This window comes from Mesoplodon bidens, assembly GCF_964165515.1.
Source record: "Mesoplodon bidens genome assembly, chromosome: 3".
Taxonomy (NCBI): Eukaryota; Metazoa; Chordata; class Mammalia; order Artiodactyla; family Ziphiidae; genus Mesoplodon; species Mesoplodon bidens.
In genome coordinates, this window is record NC_138178.1 from 146,050,647 (window position 1) to 146,063,254 (window position 12,608).

At 53.4% G+C, this 12,608-nt stretch overlaps 1 protein-coding gene across 1 annotated transcript; it reads right to left on the reverse strand.

Annotated features, from left to right (window-relative positions):
- Nucleotides 1-2,929: 2,929 nt before the first annotated feature.
- On the reverse strand, nt 2,930-5,035 carry CCDC177 (coiled-coil domain containing 177; the record flags this gene model as incomplete). The annotated part of the gene is made up of 1 exon (XM_081227914.1): nt 2,930-5,035. The coding sequence occupies exon 1, from the start codon at nt 5,021-5,023 to the stop codon at nt 2,930-2,932; it is 2,094 nt and encodes a 697-aa protein (XP_081084040.1). The 5' UTR covers nt 5,024-5,035.
- Between the last annotated feature and the right edge of the window lie 7,573 nt (nt 5,036-12,608).

Genomic DNA, 12,608 nt, shown 5'->3' on the forward strand with positions numbered 1-12,608 from the left:
GTGCGCGGAGACAAATTCTGGGCACTGGTGAGAATGTTCACGTCAGGAGAAGTAAGGCTTTCTCCCTCCTTCATCCCCAGCGCCCTCCACCCCTCTGATTTTCTCTCGCTGCATTTCAGAATAAGAAACACTCCTCCTCTCTGGCATCACTTCAAAGAGAAGACTATAAATAAAGGGCACGAAAAAGGATCCTGGAAATTGCTCCTCCTCAAGACCACTTATCCTAGAATACAGAGATGCTCTACATTCTAGAAGATGGTGTGACACTTGGAAGAAGCTTTCTTTATTATTACCAAGTTTGGCTTCTGTTTTTGCTTGAATTCTACTTAGCTATATATGTATATTTAAAGGATCCCAAAGTTTTTTTCCTTTACACTGTGTTTTTCTCTAAGTGCAAACATCTAATTTGGTGACGTTCAGACCTGGGCCTTTGCATCACATGTGGCATTATGATCCACACTGTGCTTTTCGAGAACATTCCTTTCTGCACTAGGTCACGATGGTACTTTACACTCTAGGCATAGTGCAGTCACATGACCCTTCCTGTTTACAGTGATTGCACCTGCTGTTCCAAAGTCTTAGAACTGAGAGCACCACTTTGATTCTGATTCATCCTCACAGTGTTTGTGATCCCCATGCTACAGGTGGGGAAACCAAGGCACACAGAGGTGATCTACCCAAAGTCACCCAGAAGTCAGAAAACAAACTGACTAAAGGGCCGAGGAAGATCACCTACGTACCTTTCAGTGCCTTATCCGAAAAAGCAGACTGTGTCCTTCTCAAATGAACGCATATACTTTGGAAGGAAGTAGTTTTAGGTGGAACTTTCTATTAAGGCCTCAAAGGCCCCTCTATCAAATCAGGAACCACAAGGTAAGAACCAGTATCACATTAACATTTTTAGTTAAATGCCCCTGACTCACAGAAAGGCCGATTATTATAGCTCACTGACAACCTGGTTACCGAAATGAAAATTTAAGGAAAACTTCACCCATTCAAGAAGTAAGCATTGGCACAGCTCCTTTTCTGGTTTCACATCATCTGAAGTGTAACACCTAAGCACTGCTTCCTTCTACACAATACTCCTGTACCTGCTGGCATTTGATTGCGGGTGGGGGGTGGGGGGAGGGGCTAACAGAATGTGTGTGTGTGTGTGTGTGTTTGTAACACCAGACACTTTAGGGACAATTCTGCCCAACAGAATATACATGAAATATGTCTAGCAGAGTAGTTCTCTACGCTGATTCTTCTTCTTCTTCTTTTTTTTTTTGGTAACTGTTACTTCTTGATCTTGACTTAATGTAAAAAGAAATGTCTTACTTCCCACCTTCCTTGATGAAGGTAGAGTCTTTGGGTGGACATGGCTGGGGGCTGATTTCGGCTTCCTGGAAGGGAAGCACTCTAGAGGTGAAAGTTGCCGGAAGACAACTGAATGGGACTTTTTGGACCAGAAAGTGGCCTGGTCTTGCGTGCATTTTCCCCCCGAGGCTAAATGACCATCTGTCCGTGACGCACTGCCCCTTCCTACGCCAGGAATCTATATTCCCAGAAACAAACTAGGCCAACAGCAGTCCTCCTGCCTCCCAACTCCAGGTCAAGAAAGGCACAAAGAAGAGCAACAAATAATACCGAGGCGGTGCTTTGGATCCGGGAGATCTTGAGGTACCAGGAGAAGAGTACTGATGGCCCCATCTGGCCCATAGGAAAGGTGAGGCACGGAGAGACTGACTAAATAGAGGGACGCAGGAATGTCAGAGGGAGATTCTCTTTTTCCTCACATGGGGAAGGAGAGGAGAGGAAGATACACTGCCAACCGTAGTGAGCACGACTCTCACAGCAAAGAGGCAATTCCAGCTCTTCTGCCACCACAGTAAAGTAATTGCCCTCAGAGCAGTTGTGATGATTCCTTCACAGAGGGAATCCGACACCCCAGACTCTCTGGGGCCCACTCTTAGGACTGCATCCAGGGCTGGAGATTGAGGCAGAATTGGCCTGGGCAGGCACATAAGGTAGCTCTGCTTCTTAAGGCATGGCTGCTGTCTGCGAGGAGTGGGCTCCACATTGGGAGGTGGCCATCAGACACTGCCTCCCCTGAAAATACCCTGCAGGAAAGCTCAATCGGGGGAAACGCTGCTGCCTAAGGAATCCGGCTCCCCCGAGGGGCTGGGGGCTCCCACTAAAGCTAAACAGCATCACCAAACCAACTGATTTCTTGTGTCACTTGGGAGAACGAGGGGGAAAAAACCAAACTGATCATTATTTGCAGATGATTGTCTACCTAGAAAACCTAGCAGAATCAAGGGAAAACCTATCAGAAGTAAGACCAGAATTTGCGCAAGAGGCAGATTAAAAGTCTAGCACACAAAAATCAATAGCTTTTGGGTCTATTGAGTGTGGCCTAATACCTTGGAAGAGCTGTGCTTTTCTGCAAGGCCTCCGAGCTTTGTGCAACTTGCCATATGTTAAAAGAGGGAGGGAAGCCAAGGAGATGCCTCGTCCACTGCAGTTCCCGCAGTCGCCTCAGACACCAGTATGTGAAAGATGCCTGGGGTGACTACTGCAGGAGGGAGCAGTCACCTCTGCACTGTCTCCTTGCCCTCCCCTCCCCCAGCCTCGACCCAGCCCCTTTCTTCCAGCTCTTTTCTTTTCCAACTCAACAGACACAATGGGAACCTTGGCAAGGACAGGTGCGGGAGCCACCAAGGTTGGATGTGGTCAAAGACTGTGCTATGTCATTTCCAAACGAAGTCAGTTTTTAAAAACAAAGGCGGTGGACTGAAAGGTCTCACACGTCGGTCCTCTCATTGGTCAGAAGCCTGGCGACGCTGCGGTGCCGCGCCCAGACTGGGGACTCCCACGGTCCGGTCAAAATGGCCAAAAGAAGCCCCGCGGGGCTGAGCGTGGCACTCCGGCCAGCGCACGGCGGCGGTCATTTACGGTCCAGGCTGGCGTGCAGCTGGGCCTCGCGAACCATGCGATCGAAGGAGCGCGTGTTGGTCTCCTGGCGTACCTTCTCGCGCACGTGGAAGGAGGCCCGGGCTGTGGAGCGGGCGCTCTCCAGCGCGCTGCGCCGGTCCCGAGACAGCTGCTCGCTGCGCTCCAGCTTGCGACCGATGGCTTGAAGCAGCTCCCGCCGGCGGCAGTCTTCGTCCCTCTCCACCTTCTCCTTGTTGGCCCGCTGGGCCCGCTCCTTCTCCATCCGGCTCTGGCCCACGCGCCGCGCCTTCTGCTGCACTGCCTCCTCGGCCGCCTGCGCCGCGTGCTGCAGCCGCCGCTCGCCCACCCGGGCCAGAGCCTCCAGGTGTGCCTGATGCTCCCGCTCTTTGCGCTCGGCCGCCTCCTTGGCCCGCCGGCCCTGCAGCTCCTCCCGCCGGGCCCGCTCGCGCAGCTCCCGGGTGCGCTGCTCCACCAACTGCTCGTAGTTCTCCTGCGCGCGGCCCAAGCTGGCCTCCAGGGAGCTCCGCAGGCCCTCGCGCTCCTGGCGCTCCAGCCGGGCCCGGCCTTGCAGCAACGCCTCGTGGCGCGCCCGCTCCACCCGGCTTAGCTCCCGCTTCTCTCGTTGCAACTGGCCCTCCTGACTCTGCTTGGCGCGGGCCGCGCGCTGAGCGCGCTCCCTGCGCACCTGCTCGGCCCGCTCGCGCACTTCCTGCAGCCCCTCCTCCCGCTGCTTCAGGTTCTGTTCCTGCTGCAGCTTGCGGAGTCGGTCCTCCCGGGCCGTGCGCTCCGCCCGCTCCCGCCGCAGCAGTCCCTGGCGCTCGGCCAGCTCCCGCCGCCGCTCCTCGCTGCGTTCGCACTGCCGCTGCCGCCGCCGCGCCTCCTCGCGCTCCTCGCGGCCCCGGCGGCCGCGCCGCTCCTCCACCTGCGCGGCCCAGGCTCGGCGGCCCTGCTCCAGGGCGCGCTGCTTCTCGCGCTCCTCGCGTTCCCGCCGCTGCTCGGCGCGGACGCGCTGCTGCTCCCACTGGCCGTGGGCCGCGGCGCGCTGCTCCAGCAACAGGCGCTCCTCCTGGTGCCGCGCCAGCATCAGTGCCGCGATCTTCCGGTCGCGCTCCGGCACCGCGCGCAGACCCCGCTCGGCGCGCACTTGGCGCACGATGCGTTCCACGTGCTGAGCCGTCTGTGGTGAGTGGCTCAGGTCGCCGAGGCTGAAGCTGCGGCCGGTGAGGGGAACCAGGGCCAGGGCGGATGGGCGGCCCAGAGGGTTGGGAGCAGAGGACGCCGACCCCGCCGGGCAGCTGTTCCTTGCCGAGGCCCGCGGCGGCCAGTGCAGATCCCGCAGGCTCTCACCGCTGTAGGACGACGACGACGCGCCTGACTCGGAGCTCAGGGCGCCCTCCCGCCGGCGGGACAGGGAGTCGAGTGAGTGGCTCTTCCTACCTGGCCGCGACCCCGCGGGCGTAGGTTGGGGCCGGGCCGGGGCCGGGCTGGAGGAGGCCTTGCGGGCGGCGCGCGGTGCGGGCGAGGCCGGGAGGCTGGTGCTGCTGCAGCTGCTGCTGCTGCCCGCACTAGGGGCCGAGGCCGCGGCGGCCGCAGGGCCCAAAGGCGTGAAGAGGCGCCGCTTCTCCTCGCGCACGATGCGCTCGCGCTCTGCCCGGCATTGCTGCAGCTTGGCGCTCCGCTCCGCCTCGTAAGCCTCGTACAGGCCAGTGGCCACTCGCATAGAGCGGCCGGGGGCCTCGCGCACCAGGTCCGCCAGGGCCCGTGGCAGCAGCTCTACAGGTTTAACGGCGCAGCGGGCGCAGGCCTCTAGCGAGCGGGGGCTGGTCAGCACGTAGCGGCTGCCCTCGGCCTCCGGACAGTCGAAGTTGAAGAGGTCGAGGTGCAACAGCGGGGACTGCTCCCGCTGCCCGCCTTCTGCTGCGCACGGGACTTCAGCCTTACGGGGCGCCGCGGCGGAGGCCGAGGCCGCAGACGCCGCGGGCTGCGGGGCGCCCTGGGAGTCAGGGGGCACGGACGCGGCGGCTTCGTCCCCTCCGGAGCCTCCGGGCTCGGCTCCCGCCTTCTCTTCAGGCACGGGATCCACCATGGCTGAGCCCTGTCCCTTTGTGGAGGCTCTGCGGATGACAAGGGAGGACATCGAAGAATACATTTGAAAGCAGTTTCCTCCTCCCCGTTCATATTCACCGCCCCCCCCCCCAAACTTAATCCGCTTTGGGATTAGGCTCAGAGGCCCGTTGGAATGTAAATCATAATACCGATGCCCTGAAACCCCAGCGGGCGGGAGGGTGCACAGAGAGCAGCCTCAGTCTCCCTCAGCGCCGGAGTGCTGGGCGGAGGCCTGTGGTCAGGCTCCCCTGGGCGTCTGGCCCGTTAGATGCATCTCCTCCCTGTTGCGAGTTAAAATGAAAAGATCGAGGAGCAAGCAGTAGCCGACCAGAGAGGCTCTGGAGGATTCCCGGGAGGATTAGCGTATTTGTTTGTAGCTTAGGCGGGCGACCGGGGATGCAGCTTTGCAGGAACAAAAAGGAAGAGGTCTGTTCATCCCCAGAGTGCACTGCTGTGAAGACCCCATTTGCCTAGGGAAGAAGTTTATGGTTGATTTCCATTTGCCAAAGGAGACCCAGGCGCGGAGCCCAGGGGTGACGGAAGGGCGCAGAGAAATACCTCAGTCCGAAAGGACCTCCCTGGGACGGGTGATCGATTCTTGCTCTTGCCTCTTGGACAGGGCTTGCTAGGAGCTGTGCCCGCCTTCCCCCGTCCCCCCCACCGGGTGTTTGCCAGGGATGGTGAAGGAGCTTGGGTCCTCCCGGATGCACCTAATCCTCTCTAAGTCCATGCTAAAAGCGCCATCCACCTCAGTCTAGGTTCGGACACCTGCCCCCAGATGTCCTCCGAGTCCCCCCACCGTATCCAGCTGGGCTACTGGAGCTCAGCGAGCCCGTCCGCTCGCGGGTCCCCCGGCCGGTTAGCTTACCGCACGTCCCGCGCGGCGGGCTTTTGTTCGCAGCCTGCCGCTTTCCTTGCGCCTCTTCAGTCCCTGCGTCGGCGGGGTCGGATTACTGCCGGCCGCAGCCGCGATAGAAGCCCCAGCTGCCACCGCAGCCAACGCCAGCGTCTCTCCATGGGGCCCGCGCACACCCCAGACGCTACCTACCCGCGGGAGGGGGAGTGCGACAAGGTCTCCCTAAAATAACGCAGCTCTGCTCCCTTCCCTCACACTGATTCTTAAAAAAGGAAGCAAGCCGGGTTCCATCGCTGCTGCATCCACCGCCGCCTCTCCAATCGTGAAGGTACCGCAGGTCTTTCGACGGCCCCCCCACCGGCGCCTCCTGGTGGACGCTCAAGGGTGTTGATTTGCTTGCTTATAGGGCAAAGGAGAAGTTGGGGGGGGGATGTATATATATTCTCTTTCATCAACAAACCCTGTTCTAGCAGCACCTTAACTAGGTAGAATGAAGGAATAGCTCATTCCTTCTCAAGGCGACCCTGAGAAGCAAACAAACTTGATAGCAATAATTTGGTAGAACTCTCTGGCTCCTGATCCAAACCACGACTTTATTTTTTTAAGAAAAACCAACCAAACACATTCAGATAGGTTTGAGGCAAGCAGAAGATGTGTGCCTACTGTTTCATGCAACATTTTAGGACTTCCTGGTTCCAGACAATACAAATTAAAACCAGTCAGTACCATTTAATGGGTGCTATTTTGAGATACCTCCTCCCCACCTCTTCCAGTTTGAGTGGTAGTGGCCACAGCAGACAGGTGGAAGGAATGTTTAAGGGAGGGGGTTGGAGCGTGGGTGGGACATAACATTTAGAGAGCACTGTGAACTCTGTCCTTAATAGCCTTGACATTGTCAGATAGGCAGCCAGGAGCAAGTGAAAGGCTTAAAGCAGGGAAATGACATGATTTGGCTTATCCTATAGGAACCTAACTCTGGCATCCATGGGGTGAGGGCTATAGGAGGGCCAAAGCGGGGCAGGAAACCCAGTTAGCTGGACACTACAGTAACCCAAGGCAGGAAGGATTGGGACCTGAGGGGGAACAGCAGTAGGAGGCCTGGGTCTGCTGGGAGGTAAGGGTGAACAGATTCCTGAAATACAGAGTAGAAGAAGCAATACTCAAAGGGAGCTTGGCTCTGGGGTGTGAGGAGTGGTGAAGGGGCAAGGGTGGCTTCCTGGAGCGATGAGGTGGCTGGGTGTACCACAAACTTTGAGTGTGGGTCCAAGAAGGAGGATCGGGTGGTGTGGAGGGCCAAGGAAGGATGGGTTCCTTTTAGGATCCCTTGAGTTTGAGGTGGAGCCCCTCAGCAGGTGGCTGGGTAAGTTGTGTCATAGGTCTGGACTGGAGCTAGAGTTTAGCACATCATCACCATATCTGAGGTTCCTAAGACCAGGAGTGTGAGTGAGATCATCCAGGGAGGGCAGGCGGAGCAATAGGGAGGTGGGCAGGGCATTGATGGGGCTGCTAAAGGAAGAGGAGCCCATGAAAAGGACGACTAAGGACAGGCAGGCAAGTGTGGTCTCGTGGGATCTAATGGTAGAGTACTTCAGAAGGAGGGTGTGCCCCTAGTGTTAAGGCTGCAGAGGTCCAGAAAGATTTTGCCAGAATCAAATACCCACTGAAACTGGCAGTGAGAGGGTCTTTGGTGACGTCGGCAAAAATAGTTTCAGTATTGTCCTAGGAGCTGATGCCAAACCACAGGAGGCTGCGGTGCAGCGGGAGATGAGAAAGTGAGAGTTACTGACTCTTTTGACATTTGGATGAGGATGTTAAAGACTGTGAAGGGCTTGAGATTTTATCCTACTTACATGCTAACAAGTTAGCCTGCCACCGGTTCATTGATGCTGGCAGAAGACATGAAACTTGTGGGTCAGAAACAAAGGACTTTGTTACTCATGGTGCAGCAGGCAGCATGAGGGTTATGTTCTTGTTGGTCCCCCTTGCTCCCCAAGTCCCATGGGGCAATGGAGAGGTGGGCTGAGATAGATATTTTACATATAATGGGTTTGTGTCACAGCTGAGTGACCCTAAGCTTAGTAGATCCTACCCTTTTAAAGGGGACTGCTAGCAAACCTGTTTAAACTTTGCCCCAGAGGGAGGCATTATCTTTATTATCCTGGGAGAAAACAAATTTTCCCCCTGACCTGGAGGGAGACTCTATCTCTGTCTTCTAAGGACGTTTGCTGCACAAACATCCTTGAAAAGTAGTCCAGAATAAAAGCCTTTACAAGACATGCAAAAATGCCATGAATTGCTTTCAATAGAGAAAAGGAGCAATTGGTCAGATGGCCAGTAAGAAATGGGGCTGGGATTTGGACCTGGCTCTGTCTAACCCTGAAGTGGGTCCCATGTATTATATTTCTACACCAAACTGAACATCTGGAGAGATGTGGATTCAGATGGAGATAAGTGGGGTGGGCAAGTCAACCTCTTCAAACCTCTTTACTCTGGTTTTCCCTTCTTTACAGAAGATCCCACTAAATTGCCTAAGCTCAAGGATTAATAATGTCTGCTATATAAATGTCATCTTTGTCATTAAATAGAGACAGTATTAGGTAACTTTAAGGGTTGTTGTCAGAGCTGGAAAGACTATATGCGAAGTACCTAGACCAACACATTTCAGTAAACAGTGATAAAATTGTTACTATTTATTTGGATAAAGCTCATCTAATAGGTGTGATCAGAATAAGGACACGTGTAGTGTCTGCAAGATTTTAAGGGAAAGCCCAACAAATGTTCCATCCTTGATTAAGAAACGATTCTTCATCTGGGAGGGTCGTGGAAGCAGCGGTCATGGGAAGGGGGCCCTAAAATAGGACAGTGACCTAGCCAGCCAATTCAGCAAAACTGACTTGGCAATCCATTGGGTGCCATTGAACAGCCAGATATCTCTCACCTCTCATCTTTACGTGCCTTGGACATTTCAGGAGATGGGCTTCACACAGGTTAAGCATTGATTTCCTCCAGATCGGGAATCCCAGCCTGCCAAAGATCAAGGGTGTTCAATCCAACTTTATTAAAGCAGCCCAGTTTGGGAACACCCACCTGTCCCTTATGAGTGGGGTAGTGGGCATGGTGCGTTTAAGAGTCAGACAGATTAATCATTCAAATTCTGGCTCAGCCAGGCTCTATGATTTGAGGCAAGTGTCTTAACCTCTCTGAGTCTCAGCTTCCTGAAAACAAGGCACAATATGGACTGTTATTTTCTCTTGCAAAGACCCTTAGAGATAATAATTTATTAAGTACCCCGTTAGATCCTTTAATATAATAGCTCACTGTCTTAGTCAGTTTGGGCTGCTATAACAAATTACCATAGACTGAGTGGTTTAAAAAACAGACATTTGGGCCTCCCTGGTGGCGCAGTGGTTGAGAGTCCGCCTGCCGATGCAGGGGATACGGGTTCGTGCCCCGGTCTGGGAGGATCCCATATGCCGCGGAGCGGCTGGGCCCGTGAGCCATGGCCGCTGGGCCTGCGCATCCGGAGCCTGTGCTCCGCAACGGGAGAGGCCACAACAGTGAGAGGCCCACATACCGCAAAAAGAAAAAAAAGAAAAAAAAAAAACCAGACATTTATTTCTCACAATTCTGGAGACTGGGAAGATCAAGTGTCTGGTAAGGACCCACTTCCTGGTTTCCAGATGACCATCTTGGTGTATCTTCACACGGTGGAGGGCAAGCTCTCTCCTGTCTTTTCCTATAAGGACACTAATCCCATCATGAGGGCTCTATCCTCATGACCTAATTACCTCCCACAGGCCCCATCTCCAAACATCATCACATTGGGGGTTAGGGTTTCAACATATGAATTTGGCGGGGGGTGGGGGGACACAAACACTCAGTACCTAGCACTCATCTAATTTGGACCAAAAAAATACAACATAGACATTATCTCCATTTAAATTCCCTTTTCTTAGTCTCTACCACCCACCTCAGCTCTGTGCATTCATCCCCCTTCCTTTCAGTGTAATCCCATTCACAGAACAGAGATGATTCAATCTACAGTTCTAAATCAGGAGTTGGTAAATGATGATCTGTGGGTCAAAACCACTGAGTATTTTTGTAAATCAAGTTTTATTGCAACAAGCCAGGCTTATTTGTTGACTTATTGTCTTTGCTGTTTTTCATGCAACAATGACAGAATTGAACAGCTTTGACAGATCATATGACTCAGAAAGCTTAAAATATTTACTATCAGGCTCTTTATAGAAAAAGCTTGGCAACCCTTATTCTAATTACTGAAACAGCTCGTGCCGGCTATGAATTTATTGCCTTATACCTCCACATTCACCCATCAGTACTTGCTCTGGGATAATGGTCTATAAGCATTTTCTACTTGACAGTGAGCACAGAGCTAAGGTTTGCCAGCAGAGTGAGCTGCAGGGTCCTCGCCGGAGGAAGGAGGCTTCTCTTCTTGGTTCCTGTGTGCTGTGCTTTTTGCTTTTTCTTCCTCCTGCTCCAGAGTGAGTGATGCAGGTGTGTGGGACTATCCTGTGGCCCCCCTACTGCAGCTGCATACTCAGAGCAGTCCCTTGGCAGCCTCGCAGCCCTGGCCCAGGCCTGCTGACCACTTTCCCATGCCTTCCTGAGGCGGACACCGTGTGCTCTGAGCCTTGAGCCTGTACTGTCCCTCTACTCCCTGTCACCAGCCTCTGTACACCTGTGCCCATGACGATTGTTTCGTGTTCACCCAACAACTGCAAAGCAGCTCTGCCCCAGACTTCTCTGCAACCCAGTGGGCTGGAACCACACCCTCTCCAATGAAGCAGGGGCTCCCCTTCCAAGTTGTCCTTCCTTGAGGACTCTCCCTCAGCCTTAGGGAAGCTTTGAGCATTCTCTTTATATCTTTTTATTTACTCCCTTTTCATAGCTTAGTAACTTTTTTTTTTTTTTTTTTTTTTTTTGCGGTACGCGGGCCTCTCACCGCTGTGGCCTCTCCCGTTGTGGAGCACAGGCTCCGGACGCGCAGGCTCAGCGGCCATGGCTCACGGGCCCAGCCGCTCCGCGGCATATGGGATCTTCCCGGACCGGGGCTCGAACCCGTGTCCCCTGCATCGGCAGGCGGACTCTCAACCACTGCACCACCAGGGAAGCCCCCATGGCTTAGTAACTTTTTATATTAAGCTTCCTCTGTTTAAATTACTGCGTGGTTTCTGTCTCCTGATTAGACACAGGGTAATACACAGTGTAAAGTGTAACTGTTCCCAGTGCTTGAGACTAAGGCCTTAAGAAGAAATTTATGAAACACGCCAGCAGGTACAGGTAATATTTATTAAACATAAAGTGCCCTCTTTCATACTTTATTGACATAATGTATGTTCATCAGAGTGGGAAATTAAAAAATAAGAAGGAAAACAATTACCTGTAGTTAAATAATCCCCCAAAGCCCACCAGCTCAGTTACACAGCTTGGTGTGTAGGTGGCAGGGACTTATAAGTTATGGGAGGACAGGTCCATGTCTGTTGCTGCTCACAACTGCTTAGGGCCTGGTACACTGTGGGCCCTCCTGCTGAATGCATCAACGAGAGGGAACGGGGTCTAATTGGTGCTACTTTGCCCACTGTGTGTCCCATGAAACTGGCCTTGTCAAGATATTTTGAGCTACTAGGCCACTTGGATGAATCTTTAGAGTTAAGTATCTTAAGCAGGTGATGTTCATGTTTGAGGACTGTCCTGTGGGACAGGAGACCCCAACCTGCACTAAACCATGGAGGTGCGTCAGCAAGGAAATCTAGAGGGAGTCTTAGTGGGGTTTTCTCTCACTTCTGGAAGGGCCATACTCATTCCATTTTGTATGATACTGGAGAAGTGTCCTCATTCCTGAGTATGGCCAGGCCCTGGGGGCCCCCTGGGCATTTTGACTATGAAATGTTTATAGGTCTACTCAGAAGAGGGGCTACTGCTCAGGAGCCAGACTTGTCTTCAGTCTCTGCCTCTCTTGCTGGGTCGTCTGTCTCTGGCATGAAGCCACCTGCCTGCGCAGTGCTTTAGGCCCCCTTCTGTTTTCAGAGGCGCTACTCTGAAGGTATAGCTCCTGTTTCCACAGGCCTTTCCCCCCACTATCTGGCAACACACACACACACACACACACACACACACACACACACACACACACACACTTATTTTTTAAAAGACGGAAATTCTAACACCAAACATTTTGCATCCCTGCCTTCCACAATGTCTTAGACAGTCATCCTGATGTTTGTATTTGGAGATTCAGAGAGGAGTCATAGTCCATTCCTGGAAATGGTGGCCCCTTTTTTGCATGTTTCTCTTGAGGATCAGGAATCTTCCACCAGGCTCCTTGTTGCCCATCCAAATGTGGCAATCAATCACACAGAACAAAGAATGCATTGAAAAGTTGTTGTTAAAAAGCACCAAGCTGAGCTAGGAAGTCTGGGAATACTGAGAAGGGTAACACTGTCCTGGTCCTGGGTGCCAGTTGAAGTAACAGTACCCAAATACTCAAGAAGTTAAATAATACAAGAGTTCAGTCAGTTATAGGAGTTGGTAAACAACATAAAAGAGTGATCACAACGGGCTTCCCTGGTGGCGCAGTGGTTGAGAGCCGCCTGCCGACACAGGGGACACGGGTTTGTGCCCTGGTCCGGGAAGATCCCACATGCCGCGGAGCGGCTGGGCCCGTGAGCCATGGCCGCTGAGCCTGCGC